Source organism: Ziziphus jujuba, chromosome 9, assembly GCF_031755915.1.
Source record: "Ziziphus jujuba cultivar Dongzao chromosome 9, ASM3175591v1".
In the NCBI taxonomy this organism is placed as follows: Eukaryota; Viridiplantae; Streptophyta; class Magnoliopsida; order Rosales; family Rhamnaceae; genus Ziziphus; species Ziziphus jujuba.
This window is the reverse complement of record NC_083387.1, coordinates 24,695,822-24,717,976: the sequence shown is the minus strand read 5'-3', so window position 1 is coordinate 24,717,976 and position 22,155 is coordinate 24,695,822. Positions and strand designations below refer to the sequence as shown.

At 32.1% G+C, this 22,155-nt stretch overlaps 2 protein-coding genes across 2 annotated transcripts; one reads left to right on the top strand and one right to left on the bottom strand.

Moving 5' to 3' along the window:
* Positions 1 to 4,628: 4,628 nt before the first annotated feature.
* On the bottom strand, positions 4,629 to 5,084 carry LOC125424225 (secreted RxLR effector protein 161-like). The gene has a single exon (XM_048481042.1). It carries the CDS (start codon positions 5,082 to 5,084, stop codon positions 4,629 to 4,631), a length of 456 nt encoding a protein of 151 aa, XP_048336999.1.
* Positions 5,085 to 16,303: 11,219 nt separating this feature from the next.
* LOC132799422 (receptor-like protein 32) lies at positions 16,304 to 18,703 on the top strand. The gene is made up of 3 exons (XM_060811237.1): positions 16,304 to 16,890; positions 17,375 to 18,451; positions 18,502 to 18,703. The coding sequence occupies exons 1-3, from the start codon at positions 16,304 to 16,306 to the stop codon at positions 18,701 to 18,703; spliced, it is 1,866 nt and encodes a 621-aa protein (XP_060667220.1).
* The last annotated feature ends 3,452 nt before the right edge of the window (positions 18,704 to 22,155 follow it).

Here is a 22,155-nt window from a genome sequence, read left to right as displayed (position 1 = left end):
TAAAAAAATTGTTAGATCTCAAAATAAGAACCTGCAGCACTGAAAGAGACTCCAACCAATTTGTTAGATGGATGATCACAAGGGACTGTTAATGCAATGAAATGCCTTTGACATTGGACACCCAACTTTTCGCATGATTTTAAACTTGTACCTATTTATCAGTGTAAAAAACAGGAAATAATAATAATAATAATAATAATAATAATAATAATAATAATAATAATAATAAAAGAAGATTTACTTATAATGTCTTTTATGAGGTAGTCATCATGCATGTGCGGTAATTTTATTAATATAATATATATATATATATAGACTAGTGGTTCTTGTAATTCTTATACATATATATATATATATATATATGGTGAAACTTGTAATTCTTATCTTGCCTTTAAGCTAGAAGAGCAATGATATTTTTTGCTTTTATTGCCTCAATCAATAATAAATAAATAAATAAATGAAAAAAGTGAGAGAGATTTTTTATACTGAAAATTAAGAATAACGTACAGACAGATTGATGTAGTAGGGAACGGATGTAAATTAGGATATTAAATAAATGGAGGAGGAGGTGAGAGACCTCAATAGAACGATGGTCACCACATTCATATAACCTATTTTATACCATTAAATCCTAGTCTCTTCTGATTCTCTAAAGCAAACACGTTACTGATTTGAACAAGAGAGTTTTAAAAAGCAAGATACCAGATCGGTTGATTTTGTCACTAAATTTTTTTTTTAAATTTTTTTTTTTTAAGTCCAAGTTCCTTACTAAACTATCCTACATACATATCTCTACCTATTTAATATTAGTTTTTATTTAATACAACAATAATCAAGTTTTGTTATATATAATGTATAGTTAAATTGGGTTGACAAGGAATATATATATATATATATATACACTCTTAAGTATATACATAATCACTATATATATATATATTGTGATTATGATGACCAATGGGGAAAGTCCATGAACCAGACCAATAACGTTTTCATTAAAGATTCTATTTAATTTACCTGAAGAAGAACCCATAAATCGAAGCAAACCCCCTAAAGTAATGTAACGCAAAGTGAAATAGCTCATTTGTCTGCATTACCTTTTGATCATGCACGTGTGCATTGTATATAAACACATACGCTGTCGGAACATATTAGAATAACCAGTGCACTGATAAATAAGTCAACAAAACACACTTTTCTTTTTTGCTGAGAATAAACATAAGAAACTTCGAATTAATAATTTTGCTTTGGTAGTTATTAGAACTTGGTTTTGAGTCAAAGTCAAATGTTGGTCCTAAACTCAGTCAAATGCATAAAAATTAGAGAAGTATGTTATTTAATATTATTGGTGACAATTACCATTTTATACTATCAATTTTAAGTGAAGTATTTGATTTTATCATCTTTTATTCTAAAACTTAAAAATAAATCTAATAAAATATCACACGACACGAACTTGTACAATAATTTACGATTTTGAATTGACGATATCGCATTGGATTTATATAGTGTCATCCAATAAAATTCAATAAATTAACTAATTTTAAATGATGAAACACAATAAATACATAAACCCATTATGGAGCGGTATTTTTGTAATTAGGTAGGCTTTTACAATATCAAAAAGCCTTAGTTTATCATTATAAACATGTATGAGTATTTTTTTTAATTAATTTTTTTTAAATAAAAAAGTGTATTTGTAAAATTTTAAAATATATATATATAATTTGAATTTTAAAATTTGTATATATTTTTAACGGATTAATAAATTGAGTAACTCGTTATACGATAATTTAACAAATAGATTTAAATTTATATACTTTTACACGAAAATTTAATGAGTCATATTTGAATTAATAAAAATTCATATAAATTTGATACGACATAAATATGATTTAACAAGATATATTATCAAATCTATTTAAAAATTAATTTTTTAATAATAATTATTTAAATTATTATTTGATATGCAGATTTTATTAATAAATATTTATCAATAATAACAAATTTTAGGAAAAATCAGATTTTAGATACTACGGATATGATTGTGGGTGGGCCGTGGGCTACTGCTTTCTGACTTAGCTGGAATTGGAGAATTCTGTCCTTTCACGGTTTTTTGGTGGATTGTTGGGTGAGACACACTAAACAGGTCTTAATCAAAGTGCATCGTTTTTAATTTAAAATTTTTTGTTGGAATTAAAGTGTTTTTGATGTATTTCAGGGGAAGATAACATGTTAGATTCAGGAATAAAAATATTTTTTTAATTTTATTTTTCAGAAAAGAGAAAAATGTTTAGGAGTTATTATGAAAGATAAGAGGCCCTGATGTAATAAATTGAACAAAACAAAAAATTATTTTATAGAATTTTATTTAAAATAATAAAAAAGCCCACTTAGGTACTAAAGATTTGTCCAGTTGAGATTGGCCCTTATGCCCAAAAAGAGCTAGGCCCAATATAAGTGGGCTTGGTTGTAGATCAGCCTGCTTCTGGAATGAGCCCATCTGAGCATATTTCTTTATTTGGGCCCATTCATTTATTATTATTATTTTTTGAGCACGGTACGGAGGTGAGGGGATTCGGACTTGTGCTTGAACTGTCCCCTTGGTATTTATTTTTTATTTCGTTTGCTGGAATCTCGTTTATGCTTACTTATGTGTTTTCTACAAACTCCATAAAAACTTGAGAAGTTCTGCAATTTTTTTTCTTTCTTTTTTTTTTTTTTTTTTTTTTGAGTCCTTCAAAATTTTGAATGATGTTTTGAATTTTTTTGGAAAAATATTTTTTTAAGCATTTAAAATTCTTATGGAATCTCTAAAATATTTTTTGAGACTTCGAAAAGTATTTATGGAATTTCAAAAAAAAATTATAAGGCTTATTGAATAATTTTAGAGCCTCCATAATTTTTTCACTTTTGAAGTTTTTCGAATTTTTATGAAGCTTCTTTTTTTTTTTTTTTGGAATTTTTTTCTTTTTGGGGATATGTAATTTTTTTTTTCTAGATTTTTCAAAAATTTATGGGGCTTTAAAGTAGCCCCTAAAGTTTAGTCTATTCCAGCTTAATCCCTCAGATTTTATGAAATTCATCTGCAGCCCATGTTGTTAATAATTTTAAATTAAAGTTAATGGTCAAAGGGTATACTTGGAAAAACAAAACATATAAAGTTATGGTATTGGGAAAAACGTGTAACACAAATAAAATATTTAGAATATTGGTGAGATAATACAGTCAAGCTATTCTTGTTGTGCTTAAATGTCCAAATGTACATAAAATATTATACGAAGATGTTCGATTGAGGAAGAAGTTCAAAGGGATTATACTTGTAGAATTAAGGGATGGAGGAAAAGAGTTCATACACATAATAAAGTTTTTCTTTTTTATTTTTTAATTTTTAAAGGATAAGCATGTTAAGTGAAACATGAAGAGTTGCACAGTGAAAGCAGAGTATCTGGGTTGAGAGTAGAGTATCTGTCTGTGTCTGGTGAATGTGGAGTATGTTAAGAGAAACGTGAAGAATTGTATGCGGTAAAATGCAAATTTTTTTAGCAATCATAGTTATAGGTTTCTATCTGTTGTGGAAATCAGAGAAAGCAAGAATGAAAAATATCAAACACAGAAACAATTTTAGCAAGGTTCGGCCAAAGAATTGCCTACATCCATGCTCAGGTCCTGAGCTTCTGCTTTTACTACAAAATGAGGAATTCACAAGCTTAACAGATTCTACAATGGTGAATCACACAGAGAACACCTAAACCAACCCGTAAGCCCTTTTACAACCTTACACAGCTCACTCACAATGTTTTCACAAAGAAACATCAATTTACTTTATAGAACCTCTCGAAGAATTGAAACAGTAAAGAAAGATTTGAACTTTTTTCTCTCTAACCCTGAAAAACCAGCTTTTGTATATATTCGTAACTCTGCAATCTTTTTCTATGATGATGAAGAAGAAGACAATTTATATAACTGTTTTTGAGCTGACGTGGAGAGAATTATTGGTGGGGACCAATAGGCTTCGACCTTTCTCACAACCAACATAACAACCTTACACCTTATGCATGTGATTCTATTAAGCTGTAAACCTGCCTAATGCTAAAACGTCACCGTCCTACTTAAGCCACTCAAGCATGTCAAAACGCTATCATTCCACTTAAGTTGCTTAATCTCGAAAGATGTTGTCGTTTCTCTCTTTTCTTTCCTTGACTTTGAGCACATGTTCAAATGGCTGAAGTATAACAAAACTTCACAATTCCTCAGCCTATATATAGCAGAAACTCTAACAACCTTCCTTGCATTCTCCACCTTGTGCAACATTAACCTACCCCAACTCTGAGCAAGGTTTTGCATGAATTAAACCTGCTCAAAGGTAGGACTTTAGTACCTATATCTATGGGATTAAGCTCAGTTGGTATTTTTTCTAACATAAATTCTTTCCTCTCCACCATATTACGAATAAAGTGATACTTAATTTGAATGTGTTTAGACCTCTTATGGAACACAGGATTTTTACAGAGATGTATAGCACTTTGGCTGTCAGAATAGATCACAATTGTCTTATCTAATACCCTCAGTTCCACGAGTAGCCCTTTGATCCAAATAGCCTCCTGTGTAGCATCTGTCACAACCATTTATTTAGCTTCAGTAGTTGATAAAGCCACCACTGCTTGTAAATGCAACTTCCAACTTAAACAGTTGCCACAAACAGTAAATGCATAAGCAGAAATTGATTTTCTCTTATCTCGATCCCCAGCATAGTCTGCATCTGTATAACCAAGCAGCTCAACTTCATTTTGACTACTTTTAAACAACAATCCTTCATACATAGTATTCTTTAAGTATCTCATGAGCCACTTCACAGCATCCCAATGGCTTCTTCCAGGATTTGACATAAACCTACTGAGCACACTTATAGCATGTGCTAAATCTGGTCTTGTGCTAATCATTAAATACATAATAGACCTTATAACACTTGAATAAGGTACATTATTCATATCTTCTTTTTCCTTTTCAGTGCTTGGATAGTGATCTATGGGTAATTTGTAATGTCCACCTAAGGGAACACTAGCAAGCCTTGCTTCATTCATATTAAACTTGGATATCACTTTCTGAATATATGAAATATGCTAAAGCTTCATTTTCTTATTCCTTCTATCTCTCACAATAGTTACTCCTAAAATCTTCTTAGCCTGCCCCAATTCTTTCATATCAAACTTAGAACTGAGCAATTGTTTTACAGAATCAATGACCTTCCCATTTGGTCCTGCCAATAGCATGTCATCTACATAAAGAAGTAGATCTACAGCATGTGCACTCATTGCATCCTTGAAATACAAGAAACTATCGAAATTTCTCCTTGCAAAACCAGCTTTTAATATAAAAGTGTCAAACCTTCAATACCAATGCCTTGGTGATTGTTTCAAACCATAGAGTGACTTCTTAACAAGCATACAAGCTCTCCATCCTTTCTAATGGCTTCATATCCCTGTGGCTGCTTCATACAAATGGTTTCTTCCAAATCTCCATGAAGGCAAGCAGTTTTAACATCTGACTGCTCTAATTCCCAATCATAATGTGTAACAAGAGAAAGCATGATTCGAATGGTAGTATACTTAACCACAGGTGAGAAAATTTCATTGTAATCTACACCCTCAACCTGTGTGAACCCCTTTGCTACCAACTTTGCCTTAAACCTCACTGGATCAATCTTTGTCAACCCTTCCTTTACTTTGTAGATCTATTTGCAATCCTTAATTCTTTGATTTGAATGAGCTAAAACCAAATCCTAAGTATGATTGTCATGCAGTGCCTTCATTTCTTCATCCATGGCCTGTTTCCATTTCCTTGCCACTGTAGATTTCATAGCTTCTTTATAATATTTAGGTTCATTATCTGAAAAACTTTAAAAACCAACCAAAGCATAGGCAATAAAATCAGCATAGTTGTATTTTCTACTTGGTATCACTTTCCTTTTAGCTCTATCTCGAGTCAACAGATATCCAGGAGAAGCAATTGTTTTTTATGGTGAAATAGTCTGTTGCTTTTTATTTTCATCATCTAAATCTGACTCTGTATGTACTGATATTCCTTCATTCATGTTGAACTTCAGGTTCTTTCTCCTTTAAGGCACCTTTTTCTCGATGATCTGATGTATCTACTCCAGGTGCAGGTAACTTTACCTGTCTTGTCCCCATTTGTTGCTCACCATCAACACCTGTACTGTTAGTAATCTTGCAAGGCATAACATTCTCATTAAAAACAACATCCCTGCTTATAATGACTTTAAAACCTTTAGTCTCTCTCACCCAAAGTCTGTAACCCTTGACATCTTGAGGATACCCTAAGAAAACACATTTTAAACTAAGTTTCCCTTTTTACTGGTGTGCATATGTTGCATAGCCTAAAACTTTCAAGTCACCATAGTTAGGTAACTTCCCTGATCAAACAAACTCAAGTGTCTCAAAGTTCAAAATAGTAGAGGGAGACAAATTGACAAGGTGCATAGCAGTCAGCACTGGTTCACCCCAAAACAACTTTGGTAAGCCTAAGGACACTAACATATACCTTACTTTGTCTAACAAAGTTCTGTTCATTCTCTCAGCAACCCCATTTTACTAAGGAGTATGTTTCACTGTTCTATGTCTTAAATACCTTGAGTTTTGCAAAAGTTATCAAATTCCATATTACAAAACTCAAGTCCATTGTCAGTCCTTAAAGCCTTCATAAACCTGTTGGCTTGATTCTCAACCAACAACTTCCACTCCTTAAACTTACTGAGAGCCTCATCTTTTGACTTCAGTAATAATAACCACACTTTTTTAGAATGATCATCGATTATGGACATAAAGTATCTATTTCCACTATGAGTGGAAACTTTTGTAGGACCCCAGAGATTAGCATGGACATAGTCAAGCACAGACTTAGCTCTATTTGTGCTTAATTTAAAACTAAGTTTGTGTTGTTTACCTAAAATGCAATTTTAATAGAAATCTAGTTTGCTTATCTGGTCCTTACTAAACACATTCTGCTTATGCAAATAGTACAAGCCTCTTTCACTTATATGCCCCAATCTATTATGCCATAACATGGTATTATCAACAGGAGTATGAACAGAAGCATTGTAAGAATTAAAAATAGCTTCACCAAGTAAAACATATAAACCATTTTTCTTAACACCTTTTAATGCAACAAAAGAACCTTTTGATGTTTTCATTTTTCCGTTCTCAATTTTAGAAGTAGAACCAGCATCATCAAGCATACCAAGAGAAATTAAATTTCTCCTTAAACCAGGAACATACCTCACAGAATTTAAGGTTCTAATAGTGCCATCATAGAATTTGAACTGTACATTACCAATTCCAACTACTTTGCAAGAGTGATAATCTCCTAAAAGAACTTATCCTCCCTCACAATCTTTATAAGACTGAAAAACATCAAGGATTGGACACATATGGAATGAACATCCCGAGTCTAAAACTCATTTAGTCTTGTTTTGTTCAATATTAGCAACAAGAACCTCACCAGATTCTTCATTAGATGAAACAAGAGCAAGATCACCACTCTCATGGTTCTTACTTTTGTCATCTTTCTTTTTCTTATAACAAACTCTCATTATGTGACCTTCTTTCTTACAATAATAACATTTCCAACCTTTAGTTCTAGACTTAGATCTAGAATGGTCACGACTTTTGCCTCTAGTGTCAGCATTTCCTAGGGTTCTGGTTTGACTTCTACCACGGGCACTAAGCCCTTCACCCTTTGACTCAGACTTCATTTCTATGTCCCTAGACCTTAAAGAACTAACTACCATATCCAAGGATAGAGAATCACGACCATACTTTATGGCATTCTTGACATCTCTATATGATTCAGATAAAGAATTCAACAGAATTACTGCATTATGCTCATTACTAAAAGTAACTTTACAATTAGTAAGATCCAGTATTATTCGATTAAACATGTCAAAATTAGTGTCTAAGTCTTTAGAAGTGTCCATTTTAAAATCAAAAAATTGTTCAAGTAACAAAATACGATCTGGAAGAGACCTTACCAGATAAAGTTTCTCTAGTTTGTGCCACATTTAAGAGGTTGTTGTTACCTCATCTACCTTCCTGGGAACATTATTAGAGAGATGGAGAATAATGGTACTAAAAGCAATCTCATCAATTTCCACCTTCTTGTCCTCTGGAAGATTTGCTGGAAACGATCCGTCTATGGCCCTAGCAACCTTCATTTGAACAAGAACTACCCTCATCTTCTTCCTCCACAGTAGGAAATCACCTTTGCCATTGAAGATCTCCACCTCTATCTTTGAAACCATTGATGACTATTCAAGAAGCCTAAGATTCCGACAGTAGAATCTTTCTAAAAACACTCAAACGAACCAAGAAAAACAGGCTTTGATACCACTTGTTGTGGAATTCAGAAAAAGCAAGAATGAAAAATATCAAACACATAAACAATTTTAGCGAGGTTTGGCCAAAGAATTGCCTACATCCTCGTGCTCAGGTCCTAAGCTTATGCTTTTACTATGAAATGAGGAATTCACAAGCTTAACAGATTCTACAATGGTGAACCACACATAGAACACCCAAACCAACCTGTAAGCCCTTTTACGCCCTCACACAGCTCATTCACAATGTTTTCACAAAGAAACATCAATTTACTCTACAGAACCTCTCGAAAAATTGAAACAGTAAAGAAAGATCTGAACTTTTTTCTCTTTAACCCTGAAAAACCAGCTTTTGTATATCTTCGTAACTCTGCAATCTTGTTCTACGAAGATGAAGAAGAAGATAATTTATATAATTGTTTTTGAGCTGACATGGAGAGAATTGTTGGCGTGGACCAATAGCCTTCAACTTTTCTCACAACCAACATAACAACCTTACATGTTATCCATGTGATTCTGTTAAGTTGTAAACGTGCCTAACGCTAAAACATCACCATCCTACTTAAGCCACTCAAGCATGTCAAAACGCTATCGTTCCACTTAAGTTGCTTAAGCTCGAAAAATGCTATCATTTCTCTCTTTTCTTTCATTGACTTTGAGCACATGTTCGAATGTTTGAAGTATAACAAAACTTCAGAATTCCTCAGCTCTTGAGGATTAATTCTTCACACTATCCAATTACTTCCTTTCTCTAACTCTACCTCACCTCTAGCTAATAAGTTCTTCCTTCCTCAATTGCACAAGAGCTTGAGGTGTTTGGTGGGGAAGATGTTTCTGCCACAACATCAAGTTAAGTCACTCCCTTGCATTTGGAAAACACAAACAATTACTCAATTAAAATCATAATATATGTAATGCATCTCACAGTATTCGAGAAGAAATCAATTACTATTTCCTCAATTGTATATATCCAAGAGACACCGTTGAATTCTATTATTTGATGGCTGGTCCCCTTCTGTCTTAACACTTTATTAAACCTGGACAAATCTTTTCTGAACCCCTACATTGAAGCAATATAACACAATATGCTCAACATATTCTTTGATCATAATGAAATTGAAAATGCACTCCTGCTTTAACCCAAAGATGGAACTTTGTTGGACTGTACTCAAAGGCTAAACCCCTTTCAAAAAAGAACTTTGCCATCGATGTACTAGCTTGATTTCGGAAAACAAACTTGGCTCATGAATCTTTGTGATTGACCAAGAAGGCAATGAATGCTGCAACAACAACGAATCACATGGTATCAGATTCTTTATGTTTTTTTTGTTTATTATTATTATTATTATTATAATATCTATATTTATACCTGCACAGAGTTTACAAGTTCATGGTCATACAAATCCAACACTTTGTAACAGGACAAGGACTAAAACATAGAAATGTAATATCTTGATACATTTCTGTTACATAAGAATCAGGCAAATTGCACCTAATCGGAGATCAGCCAAAATGAACATACCCTTTGATTATCTTTCGCATTCACAGTCTTACATATACTCACAAGAAAACAAAAATTTATCAGCAGTATAAACAAGTAACTTAACTAGTAATTAAACAATGCTAAGCTTCATCAACTTTTGTGAAAATCAATTTAAAAAGGAAAACTGGCCACCCTATTACCTAAGAATCAGACAAACTGCGCAGATTATCAGGCAAACTAAATAGAGTAAAGCAAAATTACTAATATTTATAATGATGGCAAGATTATTAATCAGAATTCCATCATTATAAATCAAATGACTCATGTTTATAATTGGCTTCAAGATCAACCAAAGATCCCCAACCCCATTCATAAAATTGTAGACAAAAACTGAATTACCCAACAGAACACAAACATTAAGCATATATGGTTTCCACTTTCCATGTGTAAAGGAACCAAGCCAAAAAAAGAAAAAGAAAAAAAAGAAAAAAAAAATCTTTCAAGCACAATATGTGATGACCAATGTGGGTGAATGCGAGGTACTGATATGTTATCTAGTGTCCAATCCTATATTGTTCAGGTATAGATTAGGGGATGATTTCAATATAATAATAGTTACTCTCATAATGCCGAGACATTTTTAAGGGGTCGACTTCAGGGTTTAAAAAAAAACTTCAAATTTAAATGTGCTCAGATGAGAGCAATCCTAGGATGGGTGATTTCCTTGGAATCTTTGAACAAAAAATTTCATACCGAGTGCGGTGGCTAAATTGAGAACAATATTGACAAAGAGTGACAAGTCCACTAGTGGAGAGGGGTGTTACAAATGTTATCAAGGCCTGTACCTAGTTGAAAGTGTGCCAGCGAGGACACTGTTTAGAGCGGTTGGCTTCAGGATTTGAAAGAACTTCGAAATTAAGCATGCTTAGATAAGAGCAATCCGAAACAATTTCTTTTTTTATTTTATTATTTATTTTTTGATTCAAAAGACATGAGCTCAAATTTGTAAGTGATCACTACAACTCAAACCATGCTTCAAAAAAGCATGAGTAGCCTTGTTTCCAACTCAAAACCATGGACTTTAATTTATTCTATAGCTTTTACTTAATTTATCAAAATTTTTCCATGGGCCTCTATAATTGAGTAATGTTTACTTTTTGAAATGTGAAACCAAGGGTGTTGTAAGTAGCTCAACCTCAATTGAATTGAATGTTATTTCAGTTAGCTTAACCCTATTCGAACAATATTATCATTCAAGTTTTAAGCCTATACAGTGTATATTTACCAATTTCGCAACCATATTGGAAGTTGGATCTATATATAGCTCACTAATTGCTCCAATATTGCTAAGGACGCGGGATGGTTAATTGGGTAAAGTGAAATCAATCTTAATCTTATGGAGTGAAGTTAAGCCATATATTAGTAACTCCTAATCCAAAAATTGGTCGTATAACCCTTTGTTTGGTATTGTAGGTAATTTGTTTTTCTTTTTTATTCAAGAGATTAAACATACATAAATACATAATAATATTATGATAAAAAAAATGTTTGTCATAATTAATAAGCCTTAATGATACGAACCTAGGACGACCTGCTCCTAAACCCGTATTATATTAGCCCGGATCTTTAATTAAGTTCAAGTTCTAATGGAAAGGACCTCAACCCCTAACCAACCTGTGGTTAGAAACCTTGGTATAATGTAGACGCCACAATAGGGGATGGAAAACCTATTGATAAGTCAAGCTAAAACAACCAATTCTCTAATGGTGTTTTAGGTGTTCTCAAAGAACAAAGAGATAATTAATCTCACAAATATTTTCTTAATCAAATCAAAGTTTAAAGTTTTATTATTAATGAAAAATAAGCCTTTAAATAGGCTTTTAAAGAAACAAAATAAACCCTAAAAACCCTAGGAAAAACCGGCCACACAATGAAGAAGTCTACCTTGGCCGAAACTTTCCTTTTCCTAATCTAATTTGGATTAATTAATTCCTTTATTTTGAATTAGGAATTAATTAATTTACAATGAAAATAATAAAATAATAACTTTCCTAATCTTATTTGTCCAGAAAATAAATAAATAGAAACTAAAAATAATGGTAGTTTCCTAAAACAAAAAGTAGAATAAAATTAGGAAACTAAAATACTAGCTTTTTTGATCAAGTTGACTTTGATCAATCTTTGACCTCTTTGAGCTTCAAATCAGCTTCTAGATGCTTTGTAGGATGCCAAATAAGCTGAATATGAAGTCCCACACGTTGCCCATGCTTGGAAAAATAAGAAAAGGCTAAAACAGTAAAATACAGTAAAGCCAGCAAGCAATACAGCAAATTCGGCCAAATTGTTGAGGCTGTCCGTACAAGCCCTTTTTGATTGCATTTGAGGCTGCTTTAACTTGATTCCATGACCTCTTAGGCATATGTATTGAACCCATAAAGCATTGGAACCATTTCATGCTTCCCGGACTCCAAAAATGTATCAAAACCGTCACCCGGGTCCGTATCGGCTTCCACCACTTGGATGCTTCGAATAGGCTTTGTATCTTCAAGTATGAACAAGCTCTGTTGAGATTGATTAACCTCTGTATAAATACTCCCAGGTTGCCCTTAAATCTCTTAATTTGAGCTCTTTTGATTGGCCTAGTCTTCATCCGTGTCGAGTCAGCACCCCAGCGGGTTATCGGTTGAGCGGCCTCGGGCGGAATCACATCACTTAATTTATAAATTGTTTGAAATGGTTTTCAGTTTAGTAATTTTTTTTTTTAAAACTTCGTTGTGAGAAGAAAAACCTAACTATATCATTTGAAACATAAACGTATCCTATTTAACAAAGGTAACAACCTAATTCGAGGGGGGGGGGATTAATGTTAATCAAACGATAACAAAAACTAGGCAACGTTGTTAGTTGATTATGAAGTCCAGCAACCCCGTCAAGCCGGGGCAACTTTCACTATAGCAGTTGGTCAATTAAAGGTAACAAACAGAAACATACTGATTAGGACACATGGAAATGGACTTTACGAAGACCAAAGATATTTGTATATGTATATATATATATCCTTTAGTCAATACTATAAGCGAGAAGCACTCCCAAGTTTTGGTCATGTTTTACTGTTCAAAATGGTTCCAAAACAACTGCTTTTCGTGCGTTTTGGCTTTTCTTTTCCTTGTTTTTTACTTCTTTTTTTTTTTTTTTTTTTACAATTTCATTTATCCAAATCTATGCTTTTTTTGTTTCATTCTACAATAGTATGCCAAGGATAAAATAGATATTTCATTTCTATTAAATACAAAGTTCCTAATCGATGACTTTGAAATTACACTGACACGGCATAGCTTCTCATATACTTAAACTTATGGCATCTCAATAGTACACATCACACAAGACAGCAACTAAAAGCTGCTTTTTTTTCCTTTCTTTTTTTTAACATGAACTAATAAGTTATATATATATTTATTTAAATTTTGGTATTACAATATGCTTTCATTATTTTTTCATAAAATTGATATTTCTCTATTAAAATTGTGTTAATTGGAATAAACTTTTGTTTTTGGTAAATTAAAAAAATGCTTTTTAATTTTGATTTATTCCTCTATACTATTAGCAATGTAATTTTAAAAATTAAATACAATATATTTTAAGTAAAATATATATATATATATATATATATATATATATATATATTTTGAAGCAATTTTGGCAGCAAGAACCAAAAAACAATTAAAAAAAATATTTAAATTTTGGTATTACAATATGCTTTCATTATTTTCTCATAAAATTGGTATTTTTCTTCTAAAATTGTATTAATTGAAATGATCTTTTGTTTTTAGTAAATTAAAAAAAATGCTTTTTAATTTTGATTTATTCCTCTATAATATTAGCAATGTAATTTTAAAAATTAAATGCAATATATTTCAAGCAAAAAAGAAATAAATAAATATTTTGAAGCACTTTTGGCAGTACGAACAAAAAATAAAAAAAAATATAAAATAGGTTTTTGACGTTTTCTGAAAAATCATTGCCAAAAAGAAAAAAACCAACACTTTTTAATAAAAACGTTAGCTATTATAAACACTTTTAACGATATTTTAAAAAAAAATATTAGTTATTATAAACATTTTTAGCGATATTTTTAAAAAAAAATATCGTTAAAAACCTATACATAATAGCCGATGTTTTTACATAAAAAAAGTCGGATTTTTTCTTTTTTCCATGACTGAATTCAAAAAACCATTGCTAAAAATTTATTTTTTATTTTTTATTTTTTTATTTTTAGTTCTTGCTACCAAAACGAGAACAAATTGGAGATCTAAGAAGAGAAAAAGAGTAAGCAGTGAACAAATGAAAGAAAGGGATAGGATATGATTATTTTCAGGTAAATTATCACATTTATTTATTTTGATATTTATTTGCAAATATTATGGATTTTTATTATAAATTATTTATTTTGAAAATAATAATTATAATAATTAGTATAAAACAATCTATGATTAATAACACTAACATTATTACATATCAATACACGTGCTTTTGCACGTGGGCCAAACCTAGTATATATATATATATAACCCGAATTGATTCGTAGGTCTTTATAGTCATCTTCCAAATTGCAATTGATTTCTTATCGTGTTATTGGATTTTTAATCATCTAATAACTGAGATACAGAAAAATGGAATAATACTCTGTTTATATGAACAAAATATAAACATCAACGTCACTCAGTTATAATTGTTATAGGTGAATATAGCTATATAGACAAAGTCTAGTTTTACCATAATATATTCATGTAAGCCTACCAGAGTAAAATTGGTGCAAGCCTACTATAATACTCCATTAATTCAGTATAAATAGTTATCTTATATTGATCTCCATCTTTTTAAGACACGTAGAAACAAGAAATATAAGTAAATTACAAAATAGTCTCCTCTATTTTAATTTTTTTCAGATCAGTCATTTTATATGTGGATACTATAATTTATCCTCCTTACATTTCAGTTTTTATTGCACTTCATTCCCATATGTTATCCGAAAATGTTTGAAAGTATTAGTCGACCCTTGTAAATTTTTTCAGCAAAAAAACACTTTCTAACTTATATACAAACAAATACATTTTATTATTTTATTTTCCATGTTTTCTTAGTTTATTTTTATAATCTTTTAATCTTTTCTTTCCATATTTACTATCCAAAAATTATTCATATATATATATATATATGTATAGCTAAGATATGTCTATATATATCTTAATCAAACACATCTGTTACTCCAGTTTTGGTCAACTAATAATTCCAAATTGGTTGATTTGTTGATTAGATTATGGACCACCTGAATATGGACATTTAAAAAACCAAAAAAAAAAAAAAAAAAAAAGGGGAAACATTAAAAGTGTAGTATAATATTGACCAAATCTTGAACAAAATTGCTTTAGATGTCGACAACTGCACTTACTGAATATATATATATATATATACACACGACAATTAAATATATATATATATATATATATATATATGCAGTAGATTCATTTTTCAGTAAAAAAAAAAAAAAAAAAAAAGGGTATTATGAACCATCTGTTATTTCGTACAATGTTATGTTATATATGTAGATTTTATAAACCATCTATTAATTATTATCACTATAACTATAACGTGTTATTTGGTTCACTAATTCGTAAGCATGCATATGTGCCTATTCGATAACGTGTTATTTGGTTCACTAATTCGTAAGCATGCATATTGGCCTATTCGTTCCATAAAGCAACCTAGGAAAAGAAAACAAATTGAAAAGTCAAAAAGTAATTTGGAAAAGTGGTCACCTATAGAAAAAGATATCAAAAAGTTGTTGCAGAAATATGGAAATCAAATTTCTAATTTCTTACTTTACATGCATGGACAGGGAAGTCATACGGTTACACAGACTTGCATTCTTATAAATACCCACATATTTCAAATGTCAGAGTATTAGTTAATATTTAAGCCCATTATTGCTAGTCCTAAAAGGATTATTTCTTAGCTACACTTGTCAGTAATAATAATGATCATGGGTTGGGGTGCCTGGGGCAACAGCCACACTAGCAAAAAAAATAAATAAATAAATAAAAAATAATGATCATGGGTTGGTTTTCATGGCTTTATTATATGATCCTCCTCTTTTTTAGTTCTTCCTCTGTCTCTTCTTCATCAATACCTCTATCCTCTGCCCCTCCTCCGTTTCCTTCCTTTCCATCGTGTCACATTGACGACAGCAAAGCTTTGCTCCAATTCAAGAACTCATTTTCCATTGATCATACCCTATCTTGTGTGCTGATTTCTCTCCTCCAACAATCTCTTGGGGGATCTCTTGGGAGAGTGGCACAGATTGATGTGGATGGAGCGGAGTCACCTATAATAACATAACAGGTCATGTGATCGGCCTCGATCTTACTTGCTGCATGCTTTGGGGAATTATTCATTCCAACAGCAGCCTTTTCCTCCTTCGCCATCTCCAGACTCTAATCCTCTCATTGGACAATGATTTCAGAGGCTCCACCATTCCCCCTGAATTTGGTACGCTTACAGATTTGTTGCACCTTGAAGTCTGGTCTGCTAATTTTGCAGGGGATATACCACTCGAAATATCCTACCTATCTAAGCTTCAAACACTTGAAGTTTATAGTGGAAATCAACAACTGAGACTAAACACATCTACCTCTAAAAGAATTGTCACAAACCTAACCAACCTCCAAAACCTCACTCTGGCTGATGTTGATATGTCTCGTATTGATCTTTGCTTCTTTGATGAATTTGTCATCTTCTTTGATATCCCTTTGCTCTTTTACTGTGGGCTGCAAGGGAATTCACCCAATACCATTTTCCACCTACCAAAACTCGAAATCCTTTACTTAAATTCTCTACCTAAATATAACTGGAGCTATTCACTCAGGATATTGGATCTTTCTGGAACAAATTTCTCAATAGATATACTTGATCCAACTAGAAATTTGAAGTCATTGGACGGATTGTACCTTAGCAACTGCAGGTTAATAGGATCATATCCTGTTTTGTTTGGTAACCATAGGCCTCTCCAATAATAATATCAGTGGCCAGATCCCATGGTCGTCTTTTAATCCAAAGCGTCTCACTTACTTAAGTCTTGCAGGTAACAATTTTATAGGTGAACTTCCTAAAATTGATAGTTATAATTCTACCCAAATTTCTCTCTCACCTCATTCTTCAAAAAAAAAATCACTCGGTCCTGTTCCATGGAATTTAGAACGGCTTGACTTATCTGATAACTTGCTAAATGGAACAATTCCAAATTGGTTATTTGCTCTTCCATCTTTGAAGTATTTATACCTTGGAAATAACGAATTCACTGGTCACATCCGGGAATTCCAGACAACTTCTTTGATTGAGCTTTATTTAAATAACAACAAACTAAATTGGTGCATTCCAATATCAATCTTTCAGCATGTGAATCTCACTAACTTAGATCTTTCATTAAATACACTTTCGTCATTCAGTTCTATCTATTCCAAACACTCGGCAAACCATAGCATTTTGCCTAATTTATATTCTCTGTATTATCTTAATCTTTCTCACAATTTTCTGACAAATATAGAGAGAATTCCATGGAAAAACCTGCAATTTCTCGATCTTCACTCCAACATCCTTCATAGACATCTTCCAATTCCACCACCATCCGTTGAAGTCTTTTCTATATCACACAATCAACTGATGGGGGAGGTACCTTCACTGATTTGCAACCTTAGTTCCCTTGAAGTTCTTGATTTGGCTAATAATGGTTTGAGTGGGAAACTGCCTCCATGTATTGGAAATTTAAGTGGCAGTCTCTCAGTTTTGGATATACGAATGAATAAGTTTCATGGAACAATTCCTAGAAAAGTATTTGCAAAGGAAAACATACTAAGGAATCTGAACTTGAATGGAAATGAATTTGAAGGTTCATTGCCGCGATCTTTGCTCAACTGTAAGAAGTTGGAGGTTTTGGACATTGGAAACAACCATATAAATGGTATGTTTCCCCACTGGTTGGAGTCTCTTCCAATGCTGCAGGTTCTTATTTTGAGATCCAACAAATTTTATGGCTCCATTGCTAATCCCATGGCTCGATTTCCTTTCAGAAAGTTGCGGATTTTGGACCTGGCCAACAATGAGTTCAGTGGTAAATTGCCAGTAAAATATTTTGGAAGTTTGATGGCAATGATGGAAGCAAATACCACTAAATTGGAATATATGGGAGAAAACTATTACCAAGATTCTGTATCTGTGGAGATGAAAGGCATCTTTATTGAACTAGTGAAAATTCAAACTATTTTCACTACCATTGATCTCTTCAGAAATAATTTTGAGGGAGAGATTTTGAAATTGCTTGGGAACCTCAGATCACTCAAAGGCCTTAACTTTTCTCATAATAAATTGATGGGTTCTATTCCTCCATCGTTTGCAAACCTAAGCGGACTTGAATGGTTAGACCTCTCCTCAAATCAGTTTGTTGGTGGGATTCCTCAACAATTGGCAAATAGATTGGTTGGACCAATTCCTCGAGGGAACCACTTTGAGACATTCGACAGTACCTCGTACGTGGAAACCCGGGTTTATGTGGATTTCCATTGAACGAAACATGCAGCAATATTGATGAGGCACATCAAGAAGGTGATGTGCATGAGCAAACAAATGAGTTTGACCTCTGGAAGATAGTAGTGATGGGCTATGGATGTGGAGTGGTGATTGAAATATCAATTGGATACATGGTTCTTTCAGATAGAAGAATTGCTTTGTTTTTGGGAAAGCTTGGAGGTGATCGATGGATTCAAAGAATCAGATGGTGAAAAGATTAATGGATAATGCTAAGTATGTGCCACGTCATGTGGATATGGAACTTTTGGGAATGGAATGAATCTCCACTCTAGTAAGAACCTTTTCAAAACCACTTTTTCGCATTAGTTTTTTTTTTTTTTGTTTTCCTCCCCTAGAGTTACTAATTTAAAGCTTATGTATTGATAGCTAATAATTTATAATTTTTCTGTTTTCATTCAGAAACTTAAAACATAGATATTTTTTTTTAACAAAGAACAGAAATCATATTTCGCCTGAGTTATGAGGCTGTTCATTGGCCTAGAATTGGACGGGCTAAGATTGTAAGGTTGGATTTGATGGGCTTGATCTTGGGATGTGCAATGGGTTTTCTGGGCTGGACCGTTTTAGGCTTGCATTGTGTTTTGTCTTCTCCATAAGATTTTTTCCGAACGATGTCTGGTTTGGATGGGTGATAAAGATTTTCTCACCATGGCTGGAACTTGTGTCTGGGCCGGTTCTTCAACCACTCCCACAGCTTATATTCAAAAGTGATAGAGCTTGAATTTACTAATCTTACTTTATACATGACCTTTCTATGGTAGAAAACTTAATTTTCAATGGGTTTGAACTTTGGACTTTGACGCCCCCTTTTTTGTATGAATAAATTGAAACTCTTGCTATGAAGATTTATTGATGCAGTTTTTTCATTTAACCACATTTGAAGTGTCGCGTCGTGATTTCATTATAGAACGGTGGTGTGGATTTTAATATTTTGGTTATAGATTATTTTGTACCATTATCTTTAATATTTTTATGACTCTTGGATGAAACCATGTTGCATTTTCTTGCTCAACTTTTTTTTTTTTCTTTTTTTGCAAGTGTATTTTATTAATCAACTAAAATGTTTATTTTGAATAATTCAAAATATTGCGGTTCGTATAGTAAACTTACCATTTCAATTTGTTCAGAGAAAATGCAAATTAGATTTTCAAAAAAAAAAAAAAAAGAAAAAAGAAAAAAAGAAAAAAGAAGAAGAAGAAATTCTAATTAAGAACGATCTATAATAAAAAAATTCCTCTGCTTGTCATCTGAACCTGGGGTCTAGTGCACAATCTCAATTCTTTTTGTGCAGTCCTTTCAGATCTCTCGCTAGTGGCATATCAGAAAGTTTTTTTTTTTTTTTCTTTGTTTTTCCTTCAACAATTCAGATCTCTCTTCAAATATTCTCCACTTGAAGTTGAAATCCCCATTGTTGAAGCTTGTTATAGGTCGTCTAATGTGCAGCAAGGCCAACAACAGGAGACTTCCCAACTTTCAAAGTGCAGGCAACTTGGAGGGTGTAAGGAAACATTAAGCGAAGCGAAGGCTGATGCAAATTCTACATTATTTCCGAAATCTTCCAATTAGGTTATTGTAATATGGAATTCTATATGATCGTTAGTGAATTATCAATTTTCCCTTATTTATTTATTTTTTTAAGTTTTGTAAAATATTCTAAAGGTAATGAACAAATTATTTTAGCACCTAAATGATAGTCGACATAGTGAATGACCATCGCAAGCAAGAACGCTATCTGAGTTGTTCTGTGCATTGGTAATTGATCTGGGTTCTTTTTCTTGCTTCCAGTAAATAAATATTTTAAAATACAAAAGAAACTAAAAAAAATAAATAAATGAAAATAAAAATAAAAGCGAGAGTGACTAGGCTCATTAAAAGAAGTTATAACCATGAAGCATCATTAACACATTCAGAAGAGGAATGAATTCCTCTCATGATCATATTTTATGTTATATATATATATATATATATATTTCAGACATAAGGATATGTTCAAGTATGACACTGTACATGGACAATGAAAGTACCAAGAAATCAAGTTTAAGGATTCCAAGACACTTCTCTTTTGTGACATGGCTGTAACTGTTTTTGGCTTTAGGTATTTTCTACTACTCTGTCTAATTAATTCAATTTCTCTGGTTCATGATTGTTCAGGAGAGGAACTGAGTCATATCATGTGTTTTTCCTTGTCCCCTTGTCTGTTTTATCTTTATCAACGCATATGGTTTCGAGTATTTTATGCTTTATTATATAAATTGAATATCGTTTGTCTCGCTTTGTTAATAATCAAAATCAACAACTGTTTGGTTGTTCATAGGAGGGGCTGAGAGTCCAAACACTCAAAAGAATAGGAATTATATTAGCAGAGAGACATGCGCTCTATGGTTGGGGATTTCCCATATTACTTAAAATAAGAAATTATATATCTTATAAAAACAAAAAGAGGGCAAACAAGACACATTTGCCCAAAAAGCCCAAAAAAAAAAAAAAAAAAAAAAAAAAGGGAGCAAAGAAGAGACACAAAAGCACCATATTGCGGTAGTCTTTTAACATTGCATTTCTAAAAAAAAAAAAAAAAAAAAAAAAATGTTTTTTATTTTTTGATTGAACTGTTATGAAGATGACATTTCTTCATGGTGTGTGTGTAACACGCTCGATTCTGATTGTGGGGCTCACTGTGTCCGGCACTGCAATGAGAATTGAGCATTTGTCCCTTGGACGAGTTTTTTGGCATAGTATTTTGCCATGTGGCACGTGGTGGAGATATTATAATTATAATTTTATTTTTTATTATAAATATTAAATATTTATAAATTACTAGTTTTTTTTATAAAAAATTAAAACAAATTTACTGAGAATTAAATAAGAAATAATAAAAGATATTTTACGTTTAATTTTTCTGTTACCCTCAAAGACTGCAATAGCCTCTCTCAATTCTCTCCAATCTATGCCGGTTAGCAGATATTTTTATAAGGATTTTGTGTTTTAGCAAATTATCAAAATATCTTTGCTTTGGCTTTTTTTTTTAATTTTTTTTTCCTTTTTCCTTTCACAAGAAGATTCAGATTTTGTAATCTAATGTATCAATATCTAATAATTGGATAAGTATTAATCACTAATCACTGGTCTTGATAACATAATATTTTAGTCAAACTTGCATAGCAAAAGTAATTTTTTCTTTTCCTAAAAGAAAAAAGAAAAAAAAAAAACGAAGTGTAATTTTTTTGTACTACTCTGAACTTGTCCATATATTACTTTTTGCGTTACAAAGAAAATGGAACTTAATTGTTTTTATTTTCAATAAAAGATGTGTTATATTAACCAAAATGCAGGCAAAAGCCATACAAAGGCCAGCAAACATAGCAAACAAAGAAAGCTGCCAGCCAGATCAGGCTGCAGAAAGGGAGCCGCAGTCCTGAGACAAAATGTTTACAAAATCCTTTGAGTTTAACAAAAAGGAGATAAGGAGATGATAGTTATTAGTAGTACCCCATTTAGAAACTATATGAGCAAGCTGATTACAGTTTCGTGGGGTCCAAGCAAAAGAAATAGATTGGAACTTAGGGTAAAGGTTGTTTAGCTTTCATAGCAGACGATCGACAAACCATCTTATAAGGCCAGCAACAGTGCACCATGAATTGCAGCG

Excerpts from the sequence above, each read along its gene's own strand:
- LOC125424225 (XM_048481042.1), bottom strand. The coding sequence starts at position 5,084 with ATGAATGAAGCAAGGCTTGCTAGTGTTCCCTTAGGTGGACATTACAAA.
- LOC132799422 (XM_060811237.1), top strand. The coding sequence starts at position 16,304 with ATGCTTTGGGGAATTATTCATTCCAACAGCAGCCTTTTCCTCCTTCGC. Across the intron at positions 16,891-17,374 it reads TTGTACCTTAGCAACTGCAG|TTCTATCTATTCCAAACACT; the intron begins GTTAATAGGATC and ends TTCGTCATTCAG. Across the intron at positions 18,452-18,501 it reads GAGACATTCGACAGTACCTC|CAATATTGATGAGGCACATC; the intron begins GTACGTGGAAAC and ends CGAAACATGCAG.